The sequence below is a fragment of the Meriones unguiculatus genome, chromosome 3 (genome assembly GCF_030254825.1).
Source record: "Meriones unguiculatus strain TT.TT164.6M chromosome 3, Bangor_MerUng_6.1, whole genome shotgun sequence".
Classification (NCBI taxonomy): domain Eukaryota; kingdom Metazoa; phylum Chordata; class Mammalia; order Rodentia; family Muridae; genus Meriones; species Meriones unguiculatus.
Window position 1 is genome coordinate 168,287,863 of NC_083351.1, and position 15,220 is coordinate 168,303,082.

The following is a 15,220-nucleotide window of genomic DNA, read 5'->3' on the forward strand; positions in this document are numbered from 1 at the left end:
ACAGATGTGGCAGGGTGAAAGTTATTAACTGAATACAGTCTCTTGTTACCCATTTAATCTGTGTGGTTTAGTTACCCAGGTAACTACAGATAATTCTGTTTTCTTGGTGCAGCCTGCCAGGTGTCTTCTCCCTCCCCCTCACCCAAACCTTTCCAGTAGGATTTATATTGATCTGAAAATCACAGCTCTTAAGCTCTTCTGATGGTCTTACCTAATTGCACAAACAACAAACCTCTTTTTCTATGTTCATTCTTTTTTTTTTTTATTTTTTATAACAAAATTCTTCTTAATGTGACCCTTTTGCGTAAAGACACATGGCCTTTGGAGGGCTGTGGAAACAAAGCAGTTGGTTTGTGAGGTTAGTTTGTACCATATTATTGAAGGAATGTGTTTAATTGCAGTTTTACTTTTTTTAATTAATGAATTTTCTCAACACACCTCCCTTTTGTTGTGGTACAGATGAAACTCAAGACCTTGGGTGACCAAGTCCTTTTACCCCCAGAACAAATGAGATGTGGTCATATTGTGTGGCTCAGGCTGAACTGGACCTGGCTGTGTAGCTTAGGTTGGCTTTGATCTTCCCTTGTCTCTCCCCTCAAGGGCTGTGATTATATACTACAGTGGCAGTTTCCTGTTTTTATGGAACAGCTCAAATATTTGATGAAGTTAAGGTCCAACCATTGCTTTTTAACCATCAGAACCTCATTTATCAGACTTTTTGGGCTTCACAGATATTTATGATTACACAAGAAGAATTCACTAGATATTTTATATTAATTGCTTATTAAAAATAGAAAATTTAGCTGTGAAATCGAGGTTTTATTTGATAACCATAGCGAAATAGAGCACTTTCTTTCTAAACAGGCTCTCTGATCTTTTGTTGGCTTTGTTACTTACTAGTAAATATGATTAAAGTATGTTTTCTTCAGTTTGGGAGGTTTAAGAATTTAGTAGGCACCAGGAGCACTATGAGACATAGCACATCCTTCCACTTGGGCACTTGCTTAAACTTGCTGTCAGCAGTCTGAAAGGATGCCTGCACCATTTAAATGAAGATTATCATTATTTGCTAGTGTGCTCAGCTGCTTATTAGTAGGGAGGATACTATTATTAGTGGTGATAACAGCATTTATCGAGTGCTAAGAACAAGATTGAAATTTTATATTAGATTGGTTTTGATACTTTAAAATATTACTGTTATTTCTTTCACATATGGTTTATGAGGCTTTATGTTTTACTACCAAACAGACTAGCACAAACCTTGAGGCTTAAAACAACACACTTTTCTGTGTTATGGTTCTCTAGATTCAGAGTCTGATATGGAGCACATTGGCTATGATGAGGGTGCTGGTGGTTGTTTTCTGTCACTGTAAGGAGAATCTGTTTCCTTCTTAATCATGTTCCTGACCTGTGTGGCTCGCCGCTATCTCAGAGCACTGGCAGCTTGTATCCCACCCTTGCTGGGCTTGCCGTCAGGTTCTCAGGGCCATCTGATCTAATTGGGAAAGGGGGATAGTTCTCATTTTGAAGGGCTTCTGTGATTGGACACACATTGATAATCTAGGATAATCTCTCCATTTTCAAGGTCTTTCACTATAGGTCACATGCAAGTTCTCTTTGTCACATATCATGACATGTTTGTCTTTTGGGATATATTAATTATTTTTCTCATTTCAGTTACAAAATATCTTACAAAAGGCAGCATAAGGGTGTGGGTGGGGTGGGGAGGTTTCTTTTGGCTCATGGTTTGAGGGTACAGTGCAGCTTGGTAGGGAGGCCTGGTGAGAGGAGCAACCTTTGACTGTGGGGGAGGAGCATGTGGTTGCTTGCTCACATCTGGATTGATTACAAAGCCTGGAGAGAACAGGAAGCAGGGCTGAGTGATAAACCTCAAGACCTGTCTCTGGGAGTCACTTAATCCAGCTGGGTCCCATCTCAGAAAGGCTCCCCAGTGTTCTCAAGCAGGGCCACTAGCTGGGGACCAAGTATTCAAACACATGAGCCTGTAGGGGACATCTGACACACAAGTCACATAAGTGGCTCCTATTCTGTCTACTGCAGAACCCAAATATCTTTCTAAGATAGTGTTGTACTAATTTAAGACTTTTATGATTTTAGTAAATGTTGAAAAATTATATTACCTCTAGTTTTTGTTTTCTTAACTTTAAACTCTTATCTGCAGTTCCCTTATTTCTTAGGCGTTTTATAAGCATTAGTTTTTGCATGCAGCAAACCTCCCCACAACTACTCAGTACTGCATACACATTTGTGGGTGAGCTGGCTGAGGCTGGGTGTCTGATGACCCAGGCTTGCTCTGCTGCCAAGTTTGCAGGTTAGCTGAGCATCATCTAACCTAGCCTGGGGCCCTGTGGGGCCGGCTCTGATCCATGTGTCTCTCATGCTCTTAGTTTGGGTTGTTTTTATGAATAATGACAAATAAATACATTAATGTGGAAACATACAAAACCTCTTCTAGTTACCTTGTTTTTCTTTTTTGTTTGTTTGTTATTTTTGTCTTTTTGTTATTTTTGTCTTTTTTTTTTTTTTTTTTTTTTTTTTTCAGAGCTAAGGACCGAACCCAGGGCTCTACCACTGAGCCAAATCCCCAACCCCCAAAGCCTCTTCTAGGTAAACTTAGAGCAGGAAAACTGCCACTTCTTTATTCTTTATTTTTTATTTTATTTTATTTTTTTATTTTTTGGTCACTTCTTTATTCTGTCAGCCTAAACTAGTCACATGGTCAAGTCAGTGGACTGGGGAAGGCATTCTGTTCCTTGGTCACTTTCATCCCTTTGACTACCTGCTTCTCCAGAGAACTATCTTGCTCTTTTCCTCCTGGCTAGTTAATGATATACTACTCCTTCCACACCTGGTTCCTCAAGCCAAAACTGCAAGAGGTATTTTAGACTCTTCTCTCTGTTTCCTCTCTTTTGTGTTTACCTTGTAAACATTTTTCTATTCTGTCATCTTTTCAGCCTTATTGTTATTTATTCAGACAACCTCCCTGCCCCTGTAAGAAGAAAGTGAGAGAGGGAATACACCTTGCTTCTCCTCTCGTTTCCTTCAGAGCTGACTCTTCTGTTGTAGCTGGGACACTCTACAACTTAACATTCACATCATTCTTGCTCTCTGACTTCTCTTTGCCTCTAAAACAGGCTCATTGTGACCTGGAGTTTCCAACCCTATTTTTCAGCTTCCTGCTCTCTGTTTTACTCCATTAGTTTCAGAGTCAGTAAATGTTGGCCAGTGGAACAGTGGAAACTATCCATTTTTGCATAGTTTATGAAGCTAATGGGAGTTTTATTCTACTTATTTTAACTTGTGTGTGATCATGTTTGTATGCGTGTAGGTAATAGATCACTATTAGGTGTCATTCTGAACTTCAGGAGACATCCATTTTTATTTTTGAGACGGAATTCTCATTGGTCCCTGAACAGGCCCTGATTAGAGTGAACTGATTGGCTAGGCTGGCTAGCCAGTGAGCTTCAGGGATCCTCTGGTCTCTGCTTCCTTAGCATCAGGATTAGAACAGCTGGGCACCACACCTGGCTTGTTAATATGTGTTCTGGGGACTGAACTCTGGTCCCCATGCTTGTGCAAAAGGCACTTTACTGATTTTCTCCCCATCTTCTGTTGTGTAAATGAAGTCATTTGTATTGTTTTGTGACTGTTTTCTCTCACTATATAACAAAGAAACTTCATACTGTTGATGTATATGTATAATGGTTTTAAGGTTAATACATGTCGCATTGATCAGGTACTTTGTTCTTTGTGTTGTTGATTAATAGTCTATTATATACCTCAATATATAGACAAGAACTTTCTGGAAAGGACTCCAGTAGCATACATAGGAAATCAATCCAGGAACTGACAAACAGGGTTACATGAAATTTAAAAACTTTGTGTATATTACAAAGGAGAAAAAAAATCAGAGTGAAAGACAGCCTATTCTAATAGGGTAAAAAAAAAATCAGCTATGTATCAGACAAGGAAATCAATATTTAGAATATGTAAAGAATTCTAAAAAATAAAGCACACAAAAAGATCATACAGTCAGTAAGTGGGCTAATGAATTGAGTAGACAGTTTTCAAAAGAAATATAAATGGCCAATACTTGAAAAAAATGTTCAGCATTCTTAGCCATTAGGAGAGTGCAAGTTAAAACTGCTTTGAGGACTGACAGTGGGTAAAGGTCCCTGCTGTGAAGTCTGACAACTGGAGTTCCTGGAATCCATTTGGTAGAAAGAACCAGCTACCAAAAGTTTTTCTCTGACTTCCATGCATGCACACCAACACACATATATTAATATAATATTTATTATATTAAAAAATATAATAAAAAATTTAAATGTCTTCTAATAGACCCATCTATACTGCTCCTGAGTATTTACCCAAAGGGATCTTAAATCTGCACACTAGAGATTTGTGTATGTGTCTGTGTTTATGCTGTACTATTTCACTGTAGATAAGCTGTAACATCAGCCTGCATGTCTTATCAATAGATGAATGCATAAAACAAAATGTACATATCCACAGTGGAATATTTTTCTACCATAAAAATAGGTAACATGACATCTACAGGAAAATGATGGAACTGGAGGTGATTGTATGAAAGAGAGGGCAATAGAGCGCATGTCACATGAGAACAGAAAATTGATGGCTTTTTTTGTGGGGAGGGGCTGGCCGTTGGGAGTTTGACCATGCTCCAGTAAGTATAAGGGCAACACAAATTGGACTTATTTATCTATTTATCTATCTATCTATCTATCTATCTATCTATCTATCTATCTGGGAGAGGGCACAAGGGTGAGAGGGTGGACCTGGGAGGAATGGGAAGCAAGTGTGCTCAGTATGTATGAAATTCCCAAATAATTAATGAAAATATTATATTTGGGGAAAAAAGACTGCAGGAGGAATGGGGACCAGCAAAGGGGCAAAGAGGAGTAACAGCAGTGTAGGAAGATGCTGACTAAATGGAAAATATAGTGGCATATTTGTGTGAAAGCGAAATTGAAACACAAAAATAAATAGAACACCCCATCATAGTGTAATATCATATTTTGTTACTTCTACCTTTGGGGTGTTATAAATGGTGCCACTAGGAATATTTGTGTACCAGTTTGCTTATGGATAATTCTTTGTTGTTGTTTGTCTGTTTGAGACAAAGTTTCTCTGTGTAGTCCTGGCTGTCCTAGAACTAGCTCTGTAGACCAGGCTAGTCTTGAACTCACAGAGGTTTGCTTGCCTCTGCCTCCTGAGTGCTGGGACTACAGGCGTGTGCCATCATGCCCGGCATGTATGAACAATTCTTTTAGGTGTATATCAAGATTATTGTTCTTATCATTCAGTCTTGTCTTTGACAATTCTTCCCAAACTTCCTAGGCTGGATTAATGGTCTTCAGAAGAGCCTGCTAAGTATCTATAATAGTATGTTATGTTGAAACTATTTCTTTACATGTGTATTTCCTTTTGCTCCTTTGTAAACTTTTGGAGAATAGCAACACTGCTTCATTCACCTTGTACTGATTGGAAATAGTACAAAAGCATTGATATTTGTTGAGTTAGAGAAACTGTAAAACCAGGGGTGCTTTTGAGTTAAATGGTCTTCTGTTAGTTTCTGTCTTATGTAAATCGGCTTTAGAAAGGTCTCCTTGAATACATTCTGATGTAATTGCCTTAATGTATCTTGTTTTGAGGCCTGCAAGGAAAAAGAAAAAAGATGCCAATGAAAATACAACAGATGAAAAAACAGATGAAATAGAGAAAATAAAGTCATATACCTACATGGAAAATGAACCTGAAGATGATGTCTACTTAAAACGCTTATTCCCGAGGCGGATCTATGAAGTGGAGAAAGCTATTCACCTACTTAAGAAATACCAAGTTCTGGACTTTACCAATCCAAAGCAAGGTGTTTATCTTGATTTAACATTAGATATGTCATTGGGGAAAAAGGTATGTAGACTTTTGCTTATTAAAGTAGATACATGGATTGATGTTTTTAATTTTTAAAGTTTTAGGTAGAGGAGGGATAGAGGACACATGGATTTGAAAATTGAAGTATGGATACTAGGGTTGAAAAGGTTTTTTTTTTGTTTTGTTTTGTTTTGTTTTTTTTGTTTTTTTACCAGGTTTTCAACCTGTGGGTCGTGACCCCTTTGGTGTTGAATGACCTGTTCACAGGAGCTGACTAGGAACCATTGGAAAACACAGATACTTACATTACAATTCATAACAGTAATACAATTACAGTTATGAAGTAGCAACAAAAGTGATTTTTATGGTTCACCACAATATGAGGAACCTATATAAAAGGGTTGCAACACTAGGAAGATTGAGAACAGTAGTTTACACAAAGATGAGGTCAGTGAAGGGGAAAGTTGGGTGAGTGGAGAAGAACAACCAAAACTAAGGCTGTGTCAGAAAGCCGTAAGGAAACCTGCCCTTTGTAAGCTGATTTATAAGTAAAATTTAAAGATCTACCCTCTCCCTTTGGTTTTCTGAGTCACGGTTTCTCTGTGTAGCCTGGCTGTCCTGGAATTTTCTCTGTAGATCAGGCTGGATTGGATCTGCCTGCCTCTGCCTCCTGAGTGCTAGGATGAGAGGCATGCACCACCATCACCTGGCTAAAAGTTCCCTTTCAATAATCTTTAGAAAATTGGTGGTCTTTCTATTTTAGCATGAAAATATGTTACTTCCCAAGTAGGAAATATGTTGAAAGCATGCTGGGGAGTTGGGCTTCTTGCCTTGGATTTCATTGTCACATGCTCTCCTTTATTATAAAGACATATAGCTCCGTTCAAGATTAAATATAGTAATATATATAAAGCTTAATAGGTGCTTAATAATAATCAACATTACTGGAAACTTTTTGTAGGCCAGCCACTTTATTTAATGGTACTTTGTATTTACTTTTTCATTTAAATCTCTAGTAATCTCTGGAAGTTCTCAGTCATTAATGTAGTTCATAGCAGTGTCTTGTAGGGCCTCAGACATCATTTTTAAATATAGAATTTCCTTATAAACAATGGTACTAGTGATGTGGTTTTGTCTTAGGTTTGCTCTGTTTTTATTGCCTCTGTGCTGGGAACTGAGCCCAGGGCCTTGAGCACTGTAGGCAAGCAGTCTATACTTGTTGTGAATGCTTCTCATCAAATATTTGCATAGGGAGTCAGTACTCTCCAGGGAATGCTAGGATAGTGGTTGTTTACCATTGGAAACCTTACATCAGTTTTGACATGTTAATAGAAAAGGAATGACAATCAACAAAACTAAGTTGATGTCTAATATAAAGGGTACTTAAGAATTTACGCCTTCTGGTCTTAAAAATTCCTAGGAAGCAGCTGCTACTCGGAAAAACACTTTTCTAAAAATATAATCTTTTAATCAGTTTTATCAGAGGAGCTGTCCCTTTTCTCATCTGCCAAGCCTGTGGAGGCCTGGAGGCCTTTTTCATATAAATCTCCCTTAGAGCTCTGATCCTCAGTTCTAGGCAGGTCCTTCACCACAAGCTGAAGAGATTAATTCTGAGGTCTTAGGGGATTTGTGCTTGTGAGTGTTAAATGATGCATTGTTTATTTTGGATTTTTCAACTCACTCCCCAAATATATCTGAAAGGGATGGGGACCTCTATTTCACTAAAATAGAGCCATTGAGAAGACCCTTTCAGTCTTGGCATTCTGTTGTAGAGTTGCCTAGAGCTGTGGAGCACATTAAGGGTGAGCTACTGAACAGATCAGTTGGATATTCTCTTTGTTTAGGAAATCTAGCTATTTTCATCATATTCCTTGAATCTGAAAATTACGTTTAAATTTTTAATTCAAGGTAGTATCCATCTGTTGACACCCAGGAAATGGAAACTGTTGCACTAGGTGCTAGGGAGATGCAGTATGAATATATATCGCAACATTTGACAAACTGATAAATGATTTAGACAGAAAACCACATGCAGTGGGGTGTGGAGCTGAGGAGAGAGATTTAGATTCTTATATATTTATAAAAATAATCTCTTGAGCTTTAAATTATAATCAGAGAATAGTTTGGCATAAATGGGAGACCCTATTGTAGATTGAAAGAATTAGAAGGAAGAGTTGAGTATGGTGTTGCATTCCCATATTTCCAGTGCTCAGGAAGCTGAGGCAGGAGGATCTTGATTTTGAGGCTGGCAGAAAGGCCCTCTCTATCCAGCTAATGAGCCACCCAACCAAAAATTAAAAACATGTCAGTTCTGTTTTTTATAGAATCCAGAAAGTAGCACAAAGATGAACTGTTTGTAATTGTTTTTCTCCTTTGTATGTTTAGAAAAAACTGGAGCCATTTTCTACCGTTGCTAGTTTGCCGTACCCTTTTGCTTCTGAGAACAAAGTTGCTGTATTTACAGGGGTAGGTAACTTTGTCAACAATTTTACAAATTTTAAGAAATTATACTAGTCAATAAAGAGAGTAATAGAATATTATTAGAGAAAAATTCAGAATTCACACCAGTCTTTTAAAGTTCAAAGAAGTTCACTTATTTGCACTTGTCCTACTAGTCTGAGAAAGAGATGCACAAACTTTCCTGCTGTCATTGCCACCCGTCCCAGTAGTATTGTTCCTAAGAACTGAAGGGAGATGTGGGCTGGATCATGGGTCTCCAGCCTCCTACTCACACTCTCAGAAGACAAGGATTGTTTTACACAGTGCTGTGAGTCTCCAAGAGCACAGTTTAAACAAATGCCTGCTCTTAGAGACAGCATGGCTGGCATGGAGTCTAGATTGGCGGACTTCTGAGTTGTTGACATTTGTTTATAATGTGCTAATGCATTTGCTTAGTTTCCCCTTCTTTACCATGTGAATTTTATATCTGAGACTGTTAAAATCTCTGCTTTCCTCTGGAGGAAGAAGCCGTGTTCTTTCCAGTACATGGGAATTATAGTTGTTGGAGTACCACAGTGTTGCAGTAACTAAGGGAGTGAAATATATTCCCAGAAAACAAAATGATAGAAATGGGGCATAAGGAAGGAAAATCAAAATACTGGTTTTCATTTGAAGTTTTGAGGCATGGCTAAATTTTAGGTTTTTTTACTTCTTAAATTAAAAGTTTTCCTCTCGCATCAGTTATATAAAATGTAAGTTAGTATAACTAACCATATTTTGAGTTTTTACTTTTGGAATGTGTATATATTGGTAGACCCAGCTGCTTGTCACATGCTAGGCTGCGTTTGTTTATTGAGACAGGGTTTCTTTACATAGTCCTATCTGTTTTGGAATTTTCTACATAGACTAAGCTGACCCTGAACTCAGAGAGATCCTCCTACCTCTGCCTCTTGAGTACTGGGATTAAAGGTGTATGCCACCACTCCCAGCACTTACTACGTTCTTTATAGGGCATCAAGATTTCTTCTGTCAGTCAAGTACTCCTACTCACGTTGAAGTATAAACTGAAGTCTTTCTTCTAGAATATAATGTATCTGATGCATATAATTGAAAATTGGTGTATTTTTCAATTAAAAATAAAAACAATTTCAGTTTTGAATTGATATTTCTGACAGATATTGATAGTATAATGAATTTGTTAATGTTCAAACTTGTGCTTTGGTAGGATGCATCAGAGATTAAAATAGCTGAAGAAAATGGAGCTGCTTATGCAGGAGGAGCGGATCTGGTTAAGAAGGTACTGTGTTTATGTTCATTGGTTATACAGATTGTACTGATAGCTCGGCTATCCAGTAATTATCTTTTTTCTTTCATGTTATGTGTGTTTTGTGTCTTATGCGTGTACATGGTGCCCTTGGAGGTCAGAAGAAGGAGTGGGATATCCTGGGACCAGAGTTATATACCCACATGAGCTGCCATGTGGGTGCTGGGAATTGAGTCCAGGTCCCCTGGAAGAGCAACCAGTATTCTTAACTGCTGAGCCATCTCTTAGCCCTATACATTAATTTATTACATTTGCACATGATCATTAGGGTTATATCGTCTCCAAGTCAGTTAGTAGGCTTTGTAAAAACAGGAATTTTTTTTGTGCTTTCTTTAGTTTCAAATCTAAGAAAAAGCCATCCTTACTTTAAATCAATGATTATTTCACTCTTGCATTTGTTTGAAGTTTGCTGTTGTTATGAAAGTTTTGTGAATAAAACCCAAAGGCCAGTATTACTCAAGTTTTGAATGTGAAATTTAAAATGAAATCCAAATATTAGTACACGTGAATATTTCATTCATGTTTTAAAAACCAATCTTTCAATCTGGGAGTGAAAGTATCATTTAGTTGGTATTGAATCTCCGTTGTATGGTATTTCCTCTGAACATTTCCTCCACAGTCAGCTTGAAGTAGCAAGCTGACTTAGCAGGGGAGCTGAGCAGCGAGGAAGTAGCCCACTTTCAGTGAGGGCCTAAGGAGCCTTTTTAAAGAAAATAGAAAATTTTTTTTTAAGAGGTAGGAAGAGCTATTTCTAAACTCACAAAAGGTTTTCCTGGACATTTTCTGAGTCCCTTTTCCAAATGAGTTAGTTAAATTACATTATGGATAGGGATGGGCTGCAGGGAGCTGGGAAAACTGATTTGAAAACTTATCCTCCCAAATATCCAGATTTTTTTTTTTTTTTGCTTGACTCACTGCTGGTCCTTTAAAGAACACAGCAGCTGAGTAGCGTTCTAAGTCTGATGGTGATTATAATTTCTTGTTAAAGGGAAATGGAAATAGTTTATCCTGGAGCCAAATTTGAGTGATCAGGGCCTGGAACCTAACAGGAGTTAGGTTACCCCTATATTCTGTTCCCACATGGAAGTAGTTTTGTTACCATGTAGGGGTCTTGATTGGGTTCTTTTCTTTGCCAGTTAAAGATAAAAGAAAGAAAAAAAAATCTTAACAGCAGCGGTTAGCAGCAGAGAAATCTTGAACACAGACAAAGACACAATCAGCAGTTGGAGAAAAGCTTTTATGGGGTGAGGAAACACATACAGCAAGGCCACACAGAGGGAGAGACCCTCCTCAAGCAGAGGTGGGGACTGAGGAAGCTGAAGCTCAGCTCCTCCTTGAGGATCGCTTTGAAGTTCTTCCTTCTTTAGTTTAACATCCTGATCTGGCCTTGAACCTGCTGAGCCAGTCCAGCAGCAGGAGGAAAAGCCCACATGTCTTTGTAAAATCTTAAGTAAAATTTACAAAGTGAGCTTAGTAGAAAATAGGAATGGATCTTGCTTTAACACAGGTTCTTGGCTGAATCTAAGTATAGTTCCCTGCTCTTTCTGGCATATCATTTTAATTCTTTAAGTACTGGCAATGTTTTAATTGATCAGAGTAAATATATTTTAGGTGCTTGGGAGTTTGAGAGTAGGGCTTGGTTTCTGGAGCCAGAAAACTAATGTCACCAGAAAACTAACAAAAGCAACCATGTGCTGCCTTTCACCGACTTCCTCCCTGACCCCATGAGAGTGTCACAGCTGTGACAGCCACTCCTACAGTTCTGTGGTCAGAAGTTACTCCTCAAGGAGAAAGCAGTGGAGGAGGAGGTGTTGCTCAGCTCTGCTGTTGGTAATGGAAACACTGGAAACAAACTCAAATAAGAAAATCTAATCGTGATTTTTCAGTATATAAATATTATAGGTACATAGTTTTCTTTTAGGAGCAGTGGTGAGTGCACTGCTGGGGAGGCAGTGCTGCTTGGGTAAGTTATCGTAACCAGGAGGTTCTTCCCATCAGATGTTTGAAAGCTTTCCATGGCATTTTTAGAAGGTATTCATTCAAGTTATGGAGTAAGGTCAAAACAGTTTTTTTTAAGTAATAACATGGCTGTAGATTTTCAAGCGCATTTCTGTATATTTATATTTACTTATTTAAAGCAATACTGGAGGTTGAACTCAGGGCCTTATCCAGGGTAGACAAATGTTCTAAGACCGGTGTAATACTTCAAGGCCCCATTCCTGCTTTCTTAAGTTAGTATCCTGTCCTCCTTAGCATTTAGCTGGAGAAACAGTTCAGCAGAGGACCCAGATTCAGTTCTCAGCACCTACATGGTAGCTCATACCTTCTGTAACTCCAGTTCCAGGGGATCCTAGGATCTCCTCTGATCTCCATGGCCACCAGGAATGCCTGTGGTGCACAGACATAGTTGTAAGCAAAACACTCATTCTCATAAAAAAGATAATTTTTCTTTTGAAAAGAAATTATAAAGTAGCCTATACTTACTGGATTCTGCATAATTTCTAAGATCTTTATTAAATTCATTTCATTTTGAAATGTCAATATATTTGGCCCAGAGAGATTTGAAACTAATGTTTTTTTTTTCTTGTCTGTAAAAGTGCAATTTCTGTGTACAGATTCATGTTATTCTAGGATGTATTCCTAAGGTAAATTTTAGCATAACATTCACAGATAGTTTTTATCTTAAAGGAACATGTCATAGAATTAGTTTTAGGAAGCTTGCTGATGAAAGCCTTACATAAAATTCTTCAGCATTTCAAAGTTGTCTTTCTTTCCTCCTTGTTCTTGGGGATGGGGACTCTGGTTCTAGAACCCCACTACCTATGTTTGAATGGTGCTGTTTCTCTTCGGAGATGCATGCTGACTTCTCACTGAGGCTCTGGGTTCCTCATCTGAAATAGTTAATTTTAGCTCCCACCTTGTAGGATTGCTGTGAACATTGGATGAATTAAACTGTATAAAATATGTCCAGAATTCACGACACATAAGTTCTCCACACTTCATGTCATTATTTTTATGAGGAGCACAGAGTGTTATTTGAAGATTGAAGAAATTTTAAAATAAAACACTAGTAACAGAAAAAAAATTGCAAGAATATTTCCTAATTTTACCAGAGTTCATTTTTTCTGAATTCATTAACCCAAACCAAAGCTTTGGATATGTAAGGTTTCATGTAAAAATAATCATGACTGGTGAAAAATTTGTACCCTGGCAATATTTTCTTTTAAAAGTTATTAAATTAAGTCAAGTGTGGTGGCAGAGGCAAGTGGATCACTGTGAGTTCTAAGCCAGCCTGGTCTGCAAAGCAAAGTCTAGGACAATCAAGGCTACACAGAGAAATCTGTCTCAAAAACAAACAAAGAAAAAAGTTATTAATTAAATTTTTAAGTGGAGTATAGTATAGTGGTATAATATTTATTTTGGGTGTCAGCCTGGGTTTATCAACAAATTCTGTAAAGCCTGATTATTCTGTAAAGCCTCTTGTTCTGAGAATGGAATTACGGTATGTCTGATAAACTGTAAGAGAACTTATCTTTGTCCTCTCGCCTTTTGGTTTTAGTTATTAGTAAGGAGGAGAATTTTAACTCAAATAATGATAAATTTGTGCAAATAGTGATAAATTCAGTCTTTTGATGTACTAAATTTAGAAAGTTAATTTAGAAAGTTAATGGTTGCTAGTGAGTTTGGCAACTAGGAGCTATTACCTTTGCATGTGATCTTTTGAGAAATGTTTACTTCTTTTTACATTTAATAGACAGGAATGCTGCTTTGGGAAGTTTGTGTGAGTTGGCCCCATATCAATATGGTGTTCCAGCTTGTAACTTCATTTTGCCTAGCATAATCTCACAGTAAAATTAAAGCCATTAATTTTGTTTAAAAATACATATATCTATTTTTAAAATATAACAAACTGTTATATTTTAATGTTTTTCATTAAAATATTTCCTTCTGATTTTTTTCATAACTGGTAACTTTATTTGTATAATTCTGTGTTTGAAGAAAAATTCATAATGAAATTACTTATGTTCAAAAAGTTAAAGTTGTTTCTTGTTTTTTCCTCTGGTTTTCAGATCTTGAATGAGGAGGTTGTTGCAGACTATTATGTAGCTGTTCCAGAAATACTGCCTGAGATTAACCCATTAAAGAAGAAACTGAATAACAGGTTTCCAAAGACTTTTAGAAGTAAGGGGGAATTTTTATTATTTCAGTATGTTCTCATAGCTTTCTTTATAATTTTGTTTGGAAGAAAGCAATGCTGCTAACATATTTGTAGACCAAATATCATGCCTGATATTTGAGACTGATATAAGAATGTGTAGATTTTATTTTCTTCTTTGGCATTAATATTGTTGTCAGAGTACTGTAATCCAGCTGACATTAATGAAATGTAATACCAAGAGCATTGTCATCATGCCATTTTGTCGACTTTTATACTTCTTTAACAATATAATATATAGGCTCATTTAAAGCATTCAGCTTGTATGTAAATGCATATAAATGAGTGCTTGGCTATGTAAATATTTCCGCTTAGTAGAATTTTTCTTTATGAATATATCCTTGAAAAATACAGTAAAAGAAGCTGGACAGCAGTGGCACATACCTTTAATCCCATCACTTGGGAGGCAGAAGCAAGTGGATTTCAGAGTTTGAGGTCAAGCCTGATCAGCAAAGTGAGTTCCAGGACAGCCAGGGTTGTTGCACAGAGAAACCTTGTCTTGATAAAACAAACAAGCAAACAAAAATACCACTAACAACAAAAATAGAGTAAAAGAAGTACTGTAATTACATAAAATGCCATAAGTGTTATAAAATGATCCCAATTGGTCAGTTTCTAAGGTACTAAGGATATACGCTGGGGGGGGGGTTGTATTTACAATATAGGGGTGAAACCAATGCATCATGAGTAAGGTGACATTTAAGCTGTTACCAGTAGAATTGGATGCATGGATTGAGAAATAAGTAGAATATATTAACTACAGGAAGAGAAGTACGCTAGAAAGGTTGGCTCCAAGAAATGTTGGGTAGGTCCTTTGGCTGTAGGGATGGTACCTCTACGATGATATAGAAGTGAATAATGGAAATAATGGATGTTGGGGTGGATTGATGCTGTTTTGAGGAAGTCTTTGAGTTAGGAGTTAATGAGCATAGATGTTCTATTCAGCATGAATCATTTAAATGTTGTAAAGTGTGATGTGATACCATTTGTTCTCTAGAGTGGCATGAGACATACTGTTTTGGATTGAAACTAAAGGTAGCAGGGAGCCCATTTAAGCTGAAGTTACAAGAGGCTAAGGGTAGTGTTTAAAGTCAGTTCTGTACGATGAGAACAGAGTGAAGAGTACAGTGGTAAAGACAGATTCTGTGACTTCGTAGGAAGGGAGTGGCTGAGGGGAGAGGAAGAGTTTTTACAGAAGGCACTTCCTGATAAGTGTCATTGATGAACACAGTATGAGCACACTCACAGAATAGGTTCGTTTGTTATAGGTGGTGCTGGATGTCTGCTACAGATAAGGGTTGTTTTTATTAGGTATTGCAGATGAA

General features: G+C 37.4%; 1 protein-coding gene across 2 annotated transcripts in view; it reads left to right on the top strand.

Moving 5' to 3' along the window:
- Positions 1–15,220, top strand: part of Mrpl1 (mitochondrial ribosomal protein L1) — a 57,975-nt gene that overhangs the window by 11,707 nt on the left and 31,048 nt on the right. For both annotated transcript variants that reach the window (XM_060380976.1, XM_021649215.2), the window contains 4 exons: positions 5,697–5,955; positions 8,302–8,382; positions 9,581–9,652; positions 13,750–13,861. In XM_060380976.1, coding sequence (XP_060236959.1) covers positions 5,697–5,955; positions 8,302–8,382; positions 9,581–9,652; positions 13,750–13,861 — 524 coding nt within the window. The remainder of the gene's footprint in view (positions 1–5,696; positions 5,956–8,301; positions 8,383–9,580; positions 9,653–13,749; positions 13,862–15,220) is intronic.